The sequence below is a fragment of the Sus scrofa genome, chromosome 14 (assembly GCF_054392235.1).
Source record: "Sus scrofa isolate SSC_HxYL_T2T_F1_AM1 chromosome 14, Sscrofa_HxYL_maternal_Yorkshire_Landrace_v2.0, whole genome shotgun sequence".
Lineage (NCBI taxonomy): Eukaryota > Metazoa > Chordata > Mammalia > Artiodactyla > Suidae > Sus > Sus scrofa.
This window is the reverse complement of record NC_139396.1, coordinates 54,404,562-54,417,410: the sequence shown is the minus strand read 5'-3', so window position 1 is coordinate 54,417,410 and position 12,849 is coordinate 54,404,562. Positions and strand designations below refer to the sequence as shown.

Below are 12,849 nucleotides of genomic sequence, written 5' to 3'. Positions count from 1 at the left end.
ACACTGGGTATGTATATCTTTTTGAATTGGTGTTTTCATTTTTCTGGATATATACCCAGTAATGGAATTGCTAGATCAAGTGGCAGTTTAGTTTTCTTGAGGAAACTCCATACTGTTTACCATAGTTGCTTCACCAATTTACAGCCCCAACAGTGCACAAAGCTTCCCTTTTCTCCATATCCTCTTCAACATTTTTTATTTGTAGATTTTTTGATGATGGCCTGTCTGACTAGTATGAGGTACCACCACATTGTGGTTTTGATTTTCATTTCTCTGATAGTGACGTCAAGCATCTTTTAATGTGCCTATTAGCCATCAGTATGTCACCTTTGGGAAAAAATGTCTACTTAAATCTGCCCATTTTAAAAAATTTTTTGGGGGAGGAGTGATGTTTAGGGTTACACCTGTGGCATTTGGACGTTCTCAGGCTAGGGGTCTAATCAGAGCTGCAGCTGCCAGCCTACACCACAGCCACAACAATGCTGGATCCTTAACCCACTGAGTGAGGCCAGGTTTTGAACCCGAGACCTTACAGATGCTAGTTGGGTTCATTACCACTGAACTCCTGGCCATTTTTTTATTGGATTTTTTTTTTTTTTTGATAGCGGATTGTATGAGCTGTTTGTGTATTTTAGATATTAACCACTTGTTGGTTGCATCATTTGCAAATATTTTCTCCTGTCCTGTAGCATGTCTTCGTTTGTTGAATGGCTTTCTTTGCTGCGCAAAACCTTTTTAAGTTTAATTAGGTCCCATTTGTTTGGTTTTGCTTTCATTTCTTTTCCTTGGGAGAATGGTCAAACATATATTACTATGATTTATGTCAAAGTGTTTCCCCTATATTCTCCTTTAGAAGTTTTATGATATCGTGCTTATATTTAGGTCTTTAAACAATTTTGAATTTATTTTTGTGGATAAGATACTTTTTAGACACAATACACAGCTAAGCCCAAAAATATAGAAGGGGTATGTATATTCAAGCACCAGAATTGTGGAAACTAGGTGTTTTGGGGAGCTGCAGCATAGCCCCTAGCCCCATGGTGGCCTTTTCTGTAACGGGTTAGAGAATCTGGCTGCTGGCCAGAGTGAGGGCTCAGAGGGTGCCATTAACCCCAGGCTGCAGCAGGAAACATTTGGAAGCTCTCTCCTGCAAGTGGGCTCCACTGATAAAGTTCAGAAAAAGCCAAGCTGAAAATCCAGTGTAAAAACTAATTTGGAGCCAGTAAACCCTGTAAGAGTCCTCCACAGCCAAGGAGCCATGGGGCACTTGTAAGGAGTTGACTGCCATGGTGGAGGAATGCAGGCAAAACCATGGAACATGTGAGTGTCAGCATTCTCCAAGCTGTCTGTGTGTCTAAAAGATTTGATTTCCTTGGCATTCCCTTTGTGGCTTAGCGGGTTACAAAACCGACGAGTACCGTGAGGATTCGGGTTCGATCCCTGGCCTGGATCAGTGGGTTAAGGATCCAGCATTGCTGTGAGCTGTGGTGTGGGCCAGCAGCTGCAGCTTGGCTGCGACCCCTAGCCAGGGAACTTCCATCCATATGCCACAGTGCAGCCCTAAAAAGCAAAAAAAAAAAAAAAAAAAATCAAAAAAACCACCTTGATTTCCTTTAAAAAGCAAGTCCCCTGTGGTCCAGAAGACTGCTCACAGATCCAGGTGAGAGTATTCCCATGAAGCTAAAAATAATGGAGATTATTTCATGCACATGGAAGAGGAACCCTGCTTTGTGCACATTACAGGGGCAAAGGCCTATGTAGCAGTGAGGTGTCCTATGACCCAGGTACATGCTTTCTCGTGGTTGTGGACTGGTTCCATGGTTAAAGCTTAACTCAAATTGCTTTCGAATTTTTGATAAATTTTTCCCTATAGGAATGTATATACGAATGAATTTATGAAGCCAAAGGTAAGGTCTTTAAATTACTAATGTGTAAAATGGATAAATAGTACCATATATGAACATATTGAACCCAGTGATCTAAGGACCCAGGCAAGACCTCTCTCTTCCCTCTGATGCCACTTAAGGGTGCAGATGGTCTCTGTAACACCAGGCCAAAGCCTGGCTTCCTGCCAGAGTCGGCCACTCCCCGACCATCCCCTCTCCCAGAGTGTGGACACTGGACTGAAATTAGGGATGTTGACCCAGTTCAGTCACTCACTAGTGTGACTTTGGGCAAATTGTGTGGCCCCTCAGCCTGATTTCCTGTCCTAAGAAATGGAAAGGGGTCAGACTAACACTAGATGACCCCTAGGGCTCCGTTCATTTTACTTTGGGAGCCTCAAAGCCTTTTACAACATGAACGGGTTATAGCCACAAACAGTAAGGGGCCAGAAAAGGAAAAAGTGCCTGTACCTTAAGCTCAATTAGGAAGCCTCTAAGATGCTGAGGCTTTCAAGGCTGCACACCTAGAACATGAAGCTGCTTCTGTGCATGGCTGAGGTCAGAGATGAAACCATTTTAGGAAAAAGCAAATTACATTTTGCTTGGCTCAGTTCTAGATGAGCATGATTTCATTTCTGAGCATGAACTTGGTTCTCCTCATATGTTTACAAACGTTTTGAGTAAAGTGATGTAGACCCATGCCCTCGGGCCACTCAACCCTCCATCCAGCTTGTTAGCACCTTCTTTGATCGGCAGATTAGTGGAGAAAAGGAACTAGAGCCTTCTGCCCTGGAATGCCAGTTTCTTCAGGATACAGCTGGAAGCTGAACGTACATGCAAGTCACCCCCACTTGTTGTAAAAACATCCACCAGGGTCCTGCTGAGTCGTCACTGCCATGAGTCAAACCCTTGGAGAACCAGCACCCCATCTCTGAGATCAACCACTGGGCTCAACTCATACAACTACCTCTTCTCTTTTTTTGTCCTAAAGACAGATAATGGGCCTGTGCCTGCGTGAGGATGCCAGCCCCCTCTGCTGCCTGCTCTCCCTGCCAGGAGTGAATTTCCCCACTTTATCTGTAAAACTCAACAGCAAGTGAGAACAAAGAGACTGACCGCCCTGGATCAGCTACATTTCCTGTCTCTGCTTCTCTGAAAGGACAGCCTGAGTTGTGAATAGCAGTGAAGTCATTTCCAAAGTTCTTTCCTCCACCTCTCACAACCCCTCCCCTCCAGGCATACAGGAGCTTCACAAATCGACAGACTGGAGAGAAAGCCAAGCCAGATTCCCACTGCCCTGCCCTCCCAGCTTCAGAAAAGCCGCAACATTTGACCAGGCAAGTGATCAAACATTTTCTCACAGAAACACTGGGCCTAGAGCAAGTGTCTGTGCTTTGACATCATAGGCAATATTTAAACTGCCAAGAAAGAATTATGACTAGAACAGGCCAAGCAAGCTTCCTCAACCTTGGCACTGGTGACACTTTGGGCCTGTTATCTCTGTGGAAAGTGGGGTGGGGCTGCCCTCTGTATTATAGGGTATTTAGCAGTATCTCTGGCCTCTACCCACGAAGTGCCAGTTGTGACACAACTGTCGCAAAATGTCTCCAGTCAAGTGTCCTCGACAGAAGGGAGCAGAGTCACCCCTAGTTTAGTCCAATTTAACTGTTGTGTTGACACCAAAAAGCTTAGCTGGTCCCTACCAGTTGGCCTAGCATTATTGCTTCAGACTGAATCTGCATGAATGTTGTCTAAAGGAAACCACATTCAAGAGGCCCAATTCTGAAGACTAACGAGCTGGTCAGTTTTGGTAAACAAATCATCTCTTTCTGGCCCAAGTCTCCAAGTCCTAGTTTCATGATTATGAAATTTGTTTTGCAATCACAGCCTCTTTAGTCACATGAAAATTAAGTTGGAAGAGCAGAAAATGTCAAATTTTGTGCATAAGCAGGAATAGCAGCATGGAAGGTTGGGCCTCAGTTTATGGTGTGACTGAATAATTTGTTACTGTTTTTGTTTTTGTTTTGAGGTCCTTCCTTAGGGTCCAAAGAACCTCTGTGGCATCTTCCTTTTGGAACCAAATCATATGTACGTTTGCTTTTGAAGTAGTGTGTGGCCACCACGAATCCTCAGAACAATAACTGAATAGTCGTTGGGCATTTAATGGACTTTTTCTAATTTTATAAGGAAAGAATGGTTCCAACATTTTCCTTGTTCATCTTCTGAATGATTTTCATTCTTACAGTTGGCAGATTTTTATCCCCAGTGGTGAAATAGAAAGGAACAGAACAGAATTGCTACAACAATTCCTGTCACAGGCCATGTCGGCCATGACCCTGTGGTCAGATTACGTCACTGGAAAATAAAAACTGAAGACCGAAAGCAAAAGGAACCATGAGGAAAAAAATCACCATGAGCCAGAACTCATGTTTTTCTGGCTCAACAAAGTTTACGCCAACAAACTAAAACATCTTAGAAAGTTTACCTTGCAGACTGTAAAAATTCATCTAGTTCAAGAGTATTTACATTTTAAATTACCTCGGTCCAGACTCATCCCTCCAAGGAAATGTATGTCATGAAGTCGCCCTGGCTTGATCTACATGGATGAGAGGGATTTAAAGGTAAGATTTTTTTTTCATTTTCATTGGCTGCCTTACCTGGAGAGCTCGGTCACCTATTCTCCAATAATCCTTTCAGAGTAACCTGCCTTAAGCTTTCCAGTTCTGCAGCCCTGTATAAATTGACCTCAATCACCAGTTAGTTCCTGGTTCGATGGAAGAAAGGACCAAAATTCCACAAGGTTGCACTTGTGGAAGGGAACTGCCAGACCCAGGATTCCAGGAGAGCAGCCTGCCTCCCCTCCCGTGTGGCTCTCCATCCCTCACCCCAGAAAAAGCCCCCCTTCCCCAAAAAGTAAAGTCAGTCCCCATGGCATGCCCACAAGCGTAGGCTGACGATGGCGGTATTTTGGATTTTTATGCTCTTAAGAAGAGGTCATGGCACTAAAGCAGACACTTTTAGATCATTGCTTTATTTTGCTATTTGTTCAACAAAGTTCATTCCTCTCGAGGTGGATCTTGAGTCGTTCCTGGTGTTCCTCATTCCGAATAAAAAAGGTAATGAAGAAAAAGCCTGTACTTTTGGAGACCTAGAATTTTATTGATGCTAAGAAGCTTTTGACTGCAATTTCATGTTCGGATATTTCCTGCTGGCATCTCGGTGGTCACACGGAGCTCCCCACCCTCCAGTGAAGATGGCTGTCCACTACTACCACCGTTGAAACCAAAAGTAAGTGTTGAAAAATGCACCTTTTACGATAAAAAAGTAGAAACCAATTCAATTTCCTTTTTTTTTTTTTTTTTTTACGAATATAAAGTTTCTTGTAAATATGTACAGTCTTTGAGCTAGTTCTAGAGCAGGAAGCATTTCACAAATGAGACACACAATATACACTTTCAGGGCCAAGAAGCCCCTTTCTCATGGAGATCCTAAATGAAATGCCAAGACTGAAACACCAATTTTTAGTGACCTTTCCAAATACTTGTGGACCAAGAGACAGAAAAAACTTCAGCAAACATTCAGTCAGATCTGCCCTGGAGAAGGGAGGGGATGCAGTGTGACCCAAAGACCAAGCAACGCATGAAACACACAGCATGACACGGGTGAAGGGGCATGGGCGTTTCCAACAAGAAAGCACTTAGGTTAAGAGGACGAGCAGGAAGGAGCCAGGACTCGGGCCAGGTGGCAATCTGGAAAGTGATCCGAACGGTGGACACAGGGGGTTGGACCACGTTCACCTGCTGTGGTGGGAACAGGTCTACCTGTCAGCCTACCTAGGATGTGCCTCAGTGGAGCCCAAGAAGCGAGAGAGGCCTTGAAGGAGATTAAAGGCAGAAGTAAGGCCGCTAGGTAGCTTGCCAACTGCAAAGCCTCGGGTTGGTTCTTTCCCAGCTGCCAGGCCCGTGGTGCTGCTGAGGACAGAGGGAAGCAGCGAGGGCCGCGCTGCACCTGGGAGGGTGGCCCAGCCAGGAGAGCTGAGCAGCGGCTTCTTTCTCCAATGTCTGGTCTTAGTCTAGGCCTAGGGGAGGCTTGTTGGGGACATCACAGTTTCCGTGGGGTAGACCCGCCAGGCTGCGTAGGAACAGAGCCATCTGTGGGGAGTCGGCAGGGAAGCGTGCGAGAGGGAGGTGGTGGTTGCTGAAGTCCTTCTCAGGTCGTAAGGCTTGAGCGTTGGGTGGTTCTCTTCAGTGCTACACTGCAGCTTGTGGCCAGTGAGCTGGCAAGTGGTCAGAGGGTCTCGGTTCAGCAGGAGCTATGGGATGGAAGTAGGACAGCGGCAGAGCAGCCCAAAGTGCGGGGCAGCACATGCAGTGAACCGCCATGCAGGACTCCCGGGGTCTCTTCCATCCTGGGGAGGGGGCAGGGAACGGGAGCTGGGTGACCCCGGTCCCCCGGACCCGGAGACCCATGGGTGCTAGGCTCAGAGCGAGTCTATCATGCTTTCCTGGCCAAAGCTACATGGGAAGCAGGGACGGCAGGCTGGGGAGGAAAGCTCCTCACGGTCCCTTGGCCCCAAGTCACTGCCTCCGAGCTGAGGCCCGATGACCTCCATACATTCTCAGCTGGTGGGAGGGGAAGTTGTCAAGGCCATAAGAGGCAATGAGAACGGTAAACATTTGGCTAAGATGTTACCCTGGGTAAAACAGGGCCATCCACGAGGATGGACGGGAATGAGATGGACATTACGTGAGCGCAGGAGGTTCGCCAATCGGCAGGGGCTCTTCAACCATACGTTTCAGTAGCAAAGACCTGATGGTGTAACCTAGCTAAAAATGACTATGATGGGAAATACAGTGCTATTCAAATCTATTAAGAATTCTGTTTTTAAAAACAAAACAAACAAAAAACCCCCCAAAATAACAAAAAATCCAACCAACCCTAGGATCTTAAAGTAGCTATTAATTAGGATTCTAACCACACTGTAGTTAGCCCCCGGTTGGTTTCCTTTGATGAACTGGTACAGGCTCAAGCTAGGTACAAAAGTTTATGAATGCTTTGAAAGAGTAACAAAGTGCAAAGAGGATGACTGCAGGAAGGCGAGCCTCAGCCCCCTGCCCCTCCCGGCCACAGGGTGTCCGCGCTGAGGTGGCGCTGGTGCCTGCCTCGCGCCATGGGCTGGCTGAGCAGATCGGCGCTGGGGTCCCCGTCAGCCGAGTTCCATAGTGTGTTTGGCGTTTTCCTGCAGGTTAAGATGAGGAGTTGGTTTTTCTGGCTGAGATTTATACTGAAGACTGGTCCCAGACCTAGAAGCAAAGTAAGGAAGAAGGGGTTTAGCCATCAGAGGCCAGAACTCGTCATGCTCGCTTCACAGACAGGAAGCCCAGACTGGAGTTGCAGCAGCGGGTCTGGCCTTCCGGTGTTAACAGTGCATGAGTAGCAAAGCCACCCCTCAGGGCCTTCGAAATTCACCAGGAAGTCCCCAGTGCTCTAGAAGTGTTTCTACTGTTCCACACAGCATTTTATCCCTAAGTCAGGGGAGATAAAAAACACTTAAATGGCTTTTCCTTCTCTCTTCAGCAGCAGGGGTGCCAACAATGAAATGCAGATGGCTTTGGGAGAGAGCGATCCAGAACACCACACCCTGGAACCAGTACTGGGAACCTCCCCTCTCACATCCCTCCATCTCCCCAACTGCTACCCTAAAAATTACATAGGTAATACATGCCCAGGATTTAACATTTTCACAAGGTTCAGAGTTCTAGAAGGGAACCACTGGTACCAGTTTCTGAGTAGCCCTCCAGAGAAATTGTTGATGTATGTGTGTGTATTTGTATTTATGTTTGAAGGAGGTAAGGCAGAGAGCCTGGGGGATCGCATGTTAGCAGGTGCATTTGCTTGTACACATAGACCGTCTAGAAACTGTGAGCACCAGTTGCCTCTGGGGAAGGGAACTCTCCCCTTTGGGAGCTGTTGCATTTGGAGGTGCATATGTCATCCATCTGCAGAGGAAGCCTCTTAGGTACTACCTCTTCTTCCTAAACTTGTGAGTCCCCAAAGCCAAATGACAGTCGTAGAGCCCCTTCGTCGTGGCCCCGTGGGGACCTCACCTTGTTGACCTGGGACAGCGGGGTCCTCACAGCCCCCACAGGCAGCCGGCCCCTGCTGCTGTCCTCGAACAGCCGTCCCGGGGAGCGCTCCCGCCGCGTGCTGAGCATCCGGCCTGGGGACTTCTCCCGTTCCAGGGGGCGGCCCGGGGACTTGTCCCTGCGCAGCTCTGTCCGCCCCTCGCGATAGCGGTGGGGTGTGCTTGGCTCTCTTGGGTGGCTGGGGCCTTCGGGGGGCGCCGGGCTGGAGGCCACACGCTTGGTGATGTGCTCGTTGTAGGTCGGCGGGCCTCGCTTGTTAGGGCTGCTGGCAATGGGGGGGAGGGGGGAAAGAGCTGAGAAGTCACAACCCCAAAAGGGCATGTTCTTACCCTGATCCCACCCCTAGTTATGAGGCAAAGAAGGCAAAGGTGACAGCAAAGGGAAAGCACGCTTCCTGGCCTTGACACTGACTTTTTGCTGAGCACCCTCAGTGCTAAGCTCTCCATCACTGCAACCACACCACAAGCAAGGAACAAGCACGGCCCTTGAGGTACGGTCGAGATGCAGACACAGAAAGGCTGAGATTCCAGTACAGGTCACTCTGATGTCCTAATCCCCAAACTATATCCCCTAGACCTAGGATCTTCCAGAGCCTAGAGGGCACATTTAGAGGTCAAGCTTATACTCATCACTGTCAGCTGCCAAATCCAGCCCATCCCTGGGCCTGTGTTGAGTCACCACTCCTTCCAGGTGGTTCTCCAAGAGCCTTAGTGGCATCCAACGCCCATGTGAGAGGTGTAGGTGTCAGGTCTGCTAGAACTCAGAGACAACGCAGACAAGACAGAGCTGGTTTGCCCCAAAGATTTATGGTTAAAGGCAGTAAGGCCTTTCTGTAGGATCCATCCAACCTTCCACCCAGCCCTGGCCTAGATATTTCAAATGGAGATTTCACCAGACATGGCCCCATCTACTCCTCTGAAGAAGAAAGACCTAGAAATACTAGCAGATCTGAAACACAGCCTTAGGAATCAGTTCCTTCCTACCCTCACCCACCAGGAGCAGAGAAAGTACTCGGGCCCTCGTTATCTGAGCATAATTAGTGCTGGGAATAGGCAGCCTACTTAATTAAAAGGGAAACATTTCATAGACAATGTTACTTGAAGACATATTTTGATTGGTTGGGCTTTATCTTTGAAAAATAGAAGAAATCAGGAAAATTTTATCCTAGATATTTAAAAAATCTAGATTACAATTGCAGTTGCATGCCAATTCTAAGAATGAACCAAGTATGAATCACATAATGATTTATTCTGCTCTAATTTTCTCACCAAAATTGTATGCTAACATGCTAGATGACATCTTTCACCATCAACGTTGGATTTTTTACAGTAAAATCATATAGTCATTTCTTAAATATTTGAGAGTGTTACTGGTTTTCCCAAAGGCCTCGCTCACTCTTTTTTTTTTTTTTCTTTTTTTTTTTGCTTTTTAGGGCTGCATAGGGAAATTCCTAGGCTAGGCGTCAAATCAGAACTGCAACTGCCAGCCTACACCACAGCTTAGGGCAACGCGAGATCCTTAACCCACTAAGGGAGGACACGGATGGAATCTCCCATCCTCATGGATACTAGTCGGGTTCATTTCTGCTGAGCCACAATGGAAACTCCCCAAAGGCTTCTTTTTGATATTTAAGTCTTTTCCCTTTGGAAGAGACTAAACTTTTTCTTTAGAAGGGACTACAGTTTAAATTATTGCTCTAACTCTAGGGAACCTTTACTTTCTGTTTTCTTTTTTTTTTTTTTTTTTTTTTTTTGCTGCACCCAAAGCATGTGGAAGTTCCAGGTCTGGGATTGAGTCCACACCTGCACCACAAAAGAACTTCAGACCCCTGTTTTTGCAGTGTCCATAATGAAAAAGTAAGTAAGCAGCAAAGATGCTGACTCCTCCTGCCCCGGGGCAGGCAGGGAGAGAGGGGGGACTCTCTAGTGCAAGCCTGAGGGCCAAATCCAGACTGGTGCCCGTCTTCATTAAATCCCCCTCTGGGATGCACCATGGCTGCTTTTGCAGTCCAAAAAGAAAGTTGAGAATTGAGCTAGAGACCATGTGACCTGCAACCCCCAAAATAGTTACTATTTACTATTTGAACCTTTACGGAAAAAGTTTGCCAATTCCTGCTGTACACTAAAAACAACTGGTGAGGAGTTCCCATCATGGCTCAGTGGTTAACGACTCCGACTAGGAACCATGAGGTTGTGGGTTCAATCCCTGGCCTCACTCAGTGGGTTAAGGATCTGGTGTTGCCGTGAGCTGTGGTGTGGGTCCCAGATGCGGCTCGGGTCCCGAGTTTCTGTGGCGTTGGCCGGCAGCTACAGCTCTGATTAGACCCCTAACCTGGGAACCTCCATATACCGCGGGTGCAGCACTAAAAAAAAAAAAAAAAATTGGTGAGCAGAGCAGAAATAATTGTCTTAAGTGGACAGTCCATTGTGTGAACAGCTTCCTGTCATACTCTTGCTTTCTCATGCAACCTGAAATGTGGAAATTCCAACAAATGCTCAGAAAGCCAGAACTCTCCTGTGTTGTGTGTGCAGGAGCAGAATTTGAAGTAACTCAAATTTCAACATCTTGAGATCAAGGTTTATCCTTCTCTAGTCAGGTGGCTTTGTGAGAAGAACACACCGACAAATGTCAAGAAGGAGAATTACATTACGCCTATTTGTACTGGAAGAAAAATATTAACTGTGTCCACAGGGGCTGATCATAAAGCAAATGAGAGAGTGCTCACTGCCCAAGGGAAGAAAGATGGTTCAAAGAAGGCCATTCGAGATGTCGGCTTAGATTAATGGGATGAAGGAAAACACTCAGCATTCTAGCCCGCGCGGGCAATCCTCCAGCCCCATTTCTGTTAATAACCAATGATCTACCACATCAACTTAATGCTTCTTGCAAAGAGTTACATTTCCTGCTTGGCTAAACAGACCAAGGCAAAGTGACCTGCAGTGAATCACATTCCACAAAGCTGGCCTTCTACATTCTGGACCTGCCCCAAGCAGTTAGCGGCAGAAAGACAGTTTTATAAGCCTGGAGCCCACTGCAGACTGACTGCTGACTTTCCAAACATGCCTGGCAACAGCATTATTTCTGTCCCTTGTTCATAGGAACTGGAATCATTTTCAACCCCAAAGTAACTCCTTACAAAAGACACCATATCATCTCAAAAGGCAAATGCCTGGCCATCTAACTAGAGAGTGATAAAGAGGAAAAAAATTATGTTCTTGGCATGACTTGGAAATTATTTAAGTAAAATCCAAACATCTTCAGGAGAGGACTTATAGCCCTTTGAGCAGTCACTCTCGAGGCAGGGTCAAGCCGAAAGAGGAGTAGCTGGTTATGAGGCACTTCTGGTTTTCCAGCAAGTTCCTGGGATTAAAATCACACTGACCATACATTTCATACTAGCATTTATATTTCAGCAAAAGAAAGAGTATTCGTAGGACACAGTCTCAGAGCTTAGAAAAGAGTCATCAATTTAATATTCTAAGCATTTTGTAACATTAGAGTGGGTTCCTCAACTGTGAGGCCCTTGGGAATCAAAACAATGTCGTCTTCATCTGTGTATCTCCAGCCCAGACACAGTGTCTGGCACATGGTACAGAGTCTGCGTAGCTCTTTACAGGGTAGACATATGGGGTTTGTAAAACCAGTCCACAAAATTAAAATCCTAATTAAATATCCCCCTGGGTTAAAGAAGCTCATCTCCTTTGTGGACCGAGATCTTAAAATTACACATCTCAAACTGACACATCCAACAGGCTCCTAGCTCTAGGTGTCAAGACAAAGCCATTCCCACACGCAGCTGGTGGGATAAGAAAAGGGTACAGCCTCCAGGGAGGACACCTCAGCAACATTTGCCCAAATTACAAATGCATATCTGGAGTAGCCCATCAACTCCTTTTCTAGAAAGTTACCCTCCAGATAGATTCCTAAGCATGCAAAATGACCTAAGTACAAAGTCATTTACTATAGGAAAAGATAGGAAATGACCCAAACATCTTTTGATAAAGGAGCAGTTAAATAAGGTGAAGGAATGCTAGGCAGGCATTTCAAAAAGAAGAAGAAATACTTCATGTACTGACATGGACCAACTGGCAAGATACCTTAAGATACAGAAGAGCGTGTACAGGGTCTATCACCTGTATTAAAAAGAATAGGAATTCTTGGAGTTCCTGTCGTGGCCCAGCGGTAATGAATCTAACTAGGAACCATGAGGTTGTGGGTTTGATCCCTGGCCTTGCTCAGTGGGTTAAGGATCTGGTGTTGCTATGAGCTGTGGTATAGGTTGCAGACACGGCTCAGATCTGGCATTGCTGTGGCTGTGGTGTAGGCCGGCAGCTGTAGCTCCGATAAGACCCCTAGCCTGGGAATCTCCATATGCCTCGGGTATGGCCCTAAAAAACAAACAAAAAAAGGATAGGAATTCTCATTGTGGCTCATTGGGTTAAAAACCTGACAAGTATCCATGAGGACGTGGGGTTTGATCCCTGGCCTCACTTAGGTGTTGCTGCGAGCTACTGTGTAGGTCACAGATGCGGCTTGGATCTGGCATTGCTGCGGCTGTGGTGTAGGCCGGCAGCTACACCTCTGATTCCACCCTTAGCCTGGGAACTTCCATATACTGAGGATGTAGCCCTTAAAAGCCAAAAAAAAAAAAAAAAAAAAAAAGGCAAAATTGTCACCATCAACTTTTCAATACTCTGGAAATTAACCAGAATCTTGCAACAATTCAAATACTGTTTATGCAAGAAAGCAGTTCAATCTCAGAATAAGCTTTGTGTTATTTTAACTTGACCTATTCCCACCCCTCTCTCCCCACACCTACA

General features: G+C 46.3%; 1 protein-coding gene across 39 annotated transcripts in view; it reads right to left on the bottom strand.

Moving 5' to 3' along the window:
- Positions 1-6,732: 6,732 nt before the first annotated feature.
- The window catches only part of CIT (citron rho-interacting serine/threonine kinase), a 176,147-nt gene continuing 170,030 nt past the window's right edge, over positions 6,733-12,849 (bottom strand). For 21 of the 39 annotated variants that reach the window (XM_021073543.2, XM_021073548.2, XM_084996354.1 and 18 more), the window contains 2 exons: positions 7,991-8,294; positions 6,733-7,186 (listed from right to left, as the gene is read on the bottom strand). In XM_021073543.2, the coding sequence (XP_020929202.1) occupies positions 7,163-7,186; positions 7,991-8,294 (328 nt within the window). In that variant the 3' untranslated portion in view covers positions 6,733-7,162. The remainder of the gene's footprint in view (positions 7,187-7,990; positions 8,295-12,849) is intronic. The other 18 variants (XM_021073545.2, XM_021073540.2, XM_084996355.1 and 15 more) reach the window with 1 other exon arrangement.